General features: G+C 35.5%; 1 protein-coding gene across 1 annotated transcript in view; it reads right to left on the minus strand.

Annotated features, from left to right (window-relative positions):
- Nucleotides 1–2,350: 2,350 nt before the first annotated feature.
- Nucleotides 2,351–5,928, minus strand: part of LOC107705655 (contactin-3-like) — a 96,208-nt gene continuing 92,630 nt past the window's right edge. The window contains exon 22 of the mRNA XM_016509047.1: nucleotides 2,351–2,963. Coding sequence (XP_016364533.1) covers nucleotides 2,863–2,963 — 101 coding nt within the window. The 3' untranslated portion in view covers nucleotides 2,351–2,862. The remainder of the gene's footprint in view (nucleotides 2,964–5,928) is intronic.

Raw genomic sequence — 5,928 nt, forward strand, 5'->3', positions numbered from 1 at the left:
ATGGTAAACTAAAAAATGCTTTTAATGTCAGGTCTATTGAAACTTGTTTGTCATGGTTTGAAATATATTTGTAATTACACATTTGCAATGCTGCAATTTACTATAAGTCTATTAACGTTAAATGTAATCTCAGGACACTACAGTTAAAATTATAATCAAGTACTTTACATGTGCTTTAATATATGTCAACACATCAAGATAAGTGTACTTCTTAAAAGCATGACAAAATATTATTAAAACAATGATTCAAAATGTACTTTATAATTTGACATTATTACAGACTGCGAAGTCTTAAGAAACAGTCATTAAAAAGTGAACGCACCTCAAATACACTAAAGTGGCCTTTGTCATTAATATATTATCTGCAAGTATTTTTTAAAAATACACTTTTAAGTGCACTACACTACAAATAAATACACTACAAGTAAATACACTACAAGTGCACATTTAATACAATTAAGCACATTTCTTTTTCACAAGGGATAATAACGTGATACTAAAAAAAAAGGGTCATTATAAATGTGGCTTTAGCACTCCAGAATCGTTGTTAGTGAGGAAAGAAAATCTCTGATATCGTAATACTGTAATAATAGGTTGCTCATCTCAAAATTAAATTTTCACCCACCTATTACTATTTTTGATCGTCAAAAATTATGATACTTCTTTATTCAACCAAATCATTATGACTGCATTAAAGTCTTGTGTCTAAATGCTTAATCAAATTTTGAACATCTAGAACATCTCTAGCATATTTATAAAAGTCTAATGAGTTTCCTCATGTCACTATCACATGATATCATTACTTTATCGTTGTAACTGTAGACAAATTTGCCCATAACCTCACCTAGTGTTGAATGCAGTTCAAATAGTGTACGTCTCGTTGTCACAAAACCTGTGAATGTAGCACTTTGACAATCATGAATACTAGATGCTTGTAGCTGCAACATGGTGCCTGGAGCAAACAAATACAAGCCTTGTGTGTACTAAAACATAGAGAAGGCACAGAGACAACTCTTGAACAAATAACTGAACTAATAAGCAAAGGCTAAATGTTAATTAATGATGTGATTTCAAAACAATCACAAGTATAACAAACAGTAGCTTAAAGGGATCGTTCACACACACAAAAAAATTGAGCCTTCTGTCATTATTTACTCTCCCTCACGTTGTTCCAAATGTCTTTCTTTCTTCTTTGGACCACAAAAGGCGAATTTTTGAAGAACAAAACATCCACAACTCAATCTCGACTCAATAATTCAACCGTAGTTCCATGGAGATGAAGATTATTAGTGAATAGCTTAAAATTTGGCTTGCTTCTCACATTAAATTCTCATATGAATTTGTAAGAGTTGACATAGCATACAAGTTGTATGGACCAATTTTATGATATTTTATGGTGCTTTCATGGCCTCAATGAAGCTTAAAGGAATAGTTCATCAAAAAATGTAATTTGATGAAAATATACTCACCCTCAGGACATCACAGATGTAGATGAGTTTGTTTCGTCATTGGAACAGATTTAGAGAAATGTAGCATTACATCACTTGCTCACCAATGGATCCTCTGCTGTGAATGGGTGCCGTCAGAATGAGAGTCCAAACAGCTGATAAAAACATCATAATAATCCATAAGTAATCCACATGACTCCAGTCCATCAATTAACATCTTGTGAAGAGAAAAGATGAGTGTTTGCAATAAACAAATCCATCTGTAAGATGTTTTTAACTTTGTTGCTTCCGGGTCCAGTAATATTGCGTTCTACAGTGAAAAGGTTTTCTAGTCTTAATCAGGAGAGAAATATGCACAGGTCAAGCACCATTTAAAAGCAAAATCTAAATCAGAATCAAAGTCTAAATCAGTTCTAAACAAATATGTTGGTGGAGTTTGATGTGAGAAAACAACAGGAGATGGACGTCTTCACTGTAGGAAACCGTTTTATAGATTATGGACTCGTATTTTGGACAGAAGCCATCGTGGAAAAGTAAAAATGCCTTAACGATCGATCTGTTTCTTACAAACAAGTGGTTTTTCTCTTTACAAGATGGACTGGAGAGGTGTTGATTACGTGTGGATTATTGTGATGTTTTTATCAGCTGTTTGGACTCTCATTCTGACGGCACCCATTGGATCCATTGGTGAGCAAGTGACGTAATGCTACATTTCTCCAGATCTGTTTTGATTAAGAAACAAACTCAGCAATATCTTGGATGACCTGAGGGTAAGTAAATTTTCATTTTTGAGTGAACTACTACTTTAAAAGGCCTCTGACTCCATTCATTGTAATTGCATGGGAACATTCTTTAAAATCACTCCTTTGTGTCCCACAGAAAAATGAAAGTCACATGACAACAACATGAGGGTGTGTAAATGATTTTTGGGTGAACTAATCTTTCAATTAATGATGGGATAATTACAAAACAATCACAAGTTTAACAAACAGCAGCTTAATAAGAAGTAAAAGGATGTTAACTACTTTGGCATGTACATGGAAGTAAGGCATTTGTTCCGACGGATGATCAATGAGAAGGTGAAATCTTAGTGCAGTAACATGACTCATCCCTCCTCATACACCAATACGCTTCAAAAACCTTCGGTTGAAACCTTGTTAGGGTCTCGGATCACTTGCAAGGACACAATGATACACAGTACATAACACATGCACATGAAATCTGACCACCGTGACGCTGACGTTTTCCCGTTACGCTCCTTGAAGGCCTCGCTGGGCATTGCCTCAGATAACTATGGAGAGATAGATCGATAATCTCTCTTCAAAAGTGTTTCGGTGCACCTTTCCAACGATTCCACAATGAGGAAGTGTGTGGGCAATCAAACCGGTCAGAGGACGTTCGATCCTTCAGACCGTTAACACAAAGCCAGTCGCAGTGTCGATAACACGATGATAGAAAGCAAGGAGACGGGGATGGTGTTGGGTCGCCAGGCTCTGGACCCTCGTACGCTCATACCTGGAATATGGAAAACAGGACTTAAAGGCACTGAAGCTTATTAACTTGTAATTGATGAATATAGACTGAGAGTAATAAAAGAGCAATAGAGAAAAGGCTTCTTTGGGAATTGAAGGATGAAGTTATATCTTTATCAGTGTTTAGCTCTACATCTGGACATTCTTGTGCTCTGAGCGGATTTGCATCGACTTCCAGTAGATGCTCACTGAGCAGTTTTTCCAGTTTAAATGACTAATTAAAAGTAAAGCAGGTTAGAAAACCTTGCTATTGGTACAGCTAATAATTTCAAACATTAACAATCGAAAAAACATATATACATAACGTATACACATATATATATATATATAACATATACATATACGAAACAACATTTTCCCTGCTGTTATATTGAGATTTAAATGAGCGTTATGACAGCAAAGTATATCTTTAAAAATCTAAAAATGAAAAATTGCTGAACATTTACTCACCATCAAACCATCCAAGATGTAAATGAATTTGTTTCTTCATTGCAACAGATTTGGAGAAATGAAGCATTACATCACTTGTTCACAAATGGATCCTCTGCAATGAATGGGTGCCGTCAGAATGAGAGTTCAAACAGCTGATAAAAACATCACAATAATCCATAAGTAATCCACACCACTCCAGTACATCAATTAATTTGTTTGTAATAAACAAATCCATCAATAATCAGTTTTTAATTTCAGACCGTTGTTTCCAGCTAAAATACGATTACTTTATCCATAATCTTGCTTTCTCCAATGAAAAGGTTGAGTAGTTTGAATCAGGAGTGAAATATGCACATATCAAACACCGTTTACAAAGTGAAAACAGTCCAAAACAGTTGGTCGTGGATTACTTGTGGAGTATTGTGATGTTTTTATCAGCTGTTTGGACTCTCATTCTGACGGCACCCATTCACTGCAAAGGATCCATTGGTGAACAAGTGATGTAATGCTTCATTTCTCCAAATCTGTTGCAATGAAGAAACAAATTAATTTACATCTTGGATGTCCTGAGGGCGAGTACATTTTCAGCAAATTTTCATTTTTGGGTGAACTATTCCATTAACCCAGAAACTAAAGGGAACTGAATGGAACTGAAACATGAATGCACACAACTGTTCAAAAGCTTAGGATCTGTAAAATTCTTTAATTTAAGAAGTATCTTATGCTCAACAATTATCTGCATTTATTTGATCAAAATTAGTGTAAAAAACAGTTGCATTTTCACTGAGGTCCAGCAGATGCTCACTAAGCAGACTTAACTAGTTTAAATGGCTAACTAATTAATACTAAAGCAGGTTGGAAAACCTTGCTATTGGCACAGCTAATAATTTCCAACATTAACAATGGAAAAGAGTCAGGGTTTTTTCTTGAAAACGAGACATTGCAGGCCTTTCGATGAAAAATGTGAACAATAAGCCACAGAGAACAGTTGTCCCTTGCAGTTGAATCATCCTGTGACATTGTATGCATGGGGGAGCGGAGACCAACGGGCAGAGATAGATGGCGAGAGCTTGGGCTAGTTAATAAAGATCAGACTGCTTAGCCCTGTGGAGAATAAAAGGTGTACGAGGAGGACACATCAAATCAGTGAGAACTCATTTAGAGAGGCGCATTAAACTCTGTGGGCTGCAGTAAGAGAGCATCTCCGCTGCAAACTGCACCTGCGCTCTTCACTCGGGGGAACAGGAGGAGAACATTATGAGGTCAACTGTGAATTGTTTATTTTATAGGGGCCTGTGTGTTTAATATCCCTTTGGCATTGAATATTTATCTTTTACATCATGGGCATTGAAAGAGGAGGGCAATGGATGTGCTTTGCACACGCCTGCAGGTTTAACTCACGTACGGAAATGTAATATTGTGTAAGGATGCAGACATAAAATAAATGAGCCGAATATAAACAACTGATAAAATCGAATTCATAAATCGATCATTTTTCTAAAGTAACACTGTCCAACAGGGACACCGGGATGGTAGCATTTTTTTTTGGCCTCCCTTGAGTTTGTTGCATTTTCATAAAGGTCCTAAAGGGTAATCAGCAAATATGAGCAGTGACTTCACAGCAGTGTGATTGGCTCATAACTCTGTCAGTGTCATTCCCTCTTATCATTGTTCACAACCAGTCCACAAGAAGAGATGGATGGAATAAACATTGAGTAAACTATTCAGCCACTTAGTTATATCACCACTCTGATTCGGAAAGATCTGCGAGTCAGGCGAGGTGAGTTTTTAGAGTGAAATTTGAATTTGATTAATCTAGGGCAGGACTTATTTTGATTCAACAGTAATTGATTGGATGGTGAAAAGAATATATGTTACATTCCAAATATTTTGCTATTGGTTAATATTATTCAATAGCCACGCAGCCTGAGTGACGCCAGCAGAAAAGGCAAGTTATTTGAGAGGTGGAGCACATTATAACATTTCCCCTATTGTTACAATTAGATTTAAGTGAGCGTTAAATGACAGCAAAATTAATCTTAAAAAATATATATATTCCCTTGGTAAATGTAATCTTTAGCCAATCTCAAAATGAACAGCCATTTTTCATACTGTACATTTTAATGTTGTGTTGCCTAAATTCACTTTTAGCATTTTTAGAATTATAATATCAGCAATCATTTTAATTTTGGTGCATCTGTAATTATAATGAATAATGAATTTCCACTACCTTTCAAAAATCTGGGGTCAGTAGGTTTTTTTTTCTTTTATGAGCAAAAGAAGTCTCTTATGTTCAACAAGGCTGCATTTTTTTGGTCAAAAATATAGTAAAAATAGTAATTATGTGAAATGCTATCACAATTTAAAATAACCGTTTCCTATTGTAATATATTATAAAATGTAATTTATTCCTGTGATGCAAAGCTGAATTTTCAGCATCATTACTCCAGTCTTCAGTGTCACATGATCCTTCAGAAATCATTCTAATATGCTGATTTGCTGCTCAAGAAACATTT

The sequence above is a fragment of the Sinocyclocheilus rhinocerous genome, unplaced genomic scaffold, assembly GCF_001515625.1.
Source record: "Sinocyclocheilus rhinocerous isolate Xijiao unplaced genomic scaffold, SAMN03320098_v1.1 scaffold263, whole genome shotgun sequence".
Lineage (NCBI taxonomy): Eukaryota > Metazoa > Chordata > Actinopteri > Cypriniformes > Cyprinidae > Sinocyclocheilus > Sinocyclocheilus rhinocerous.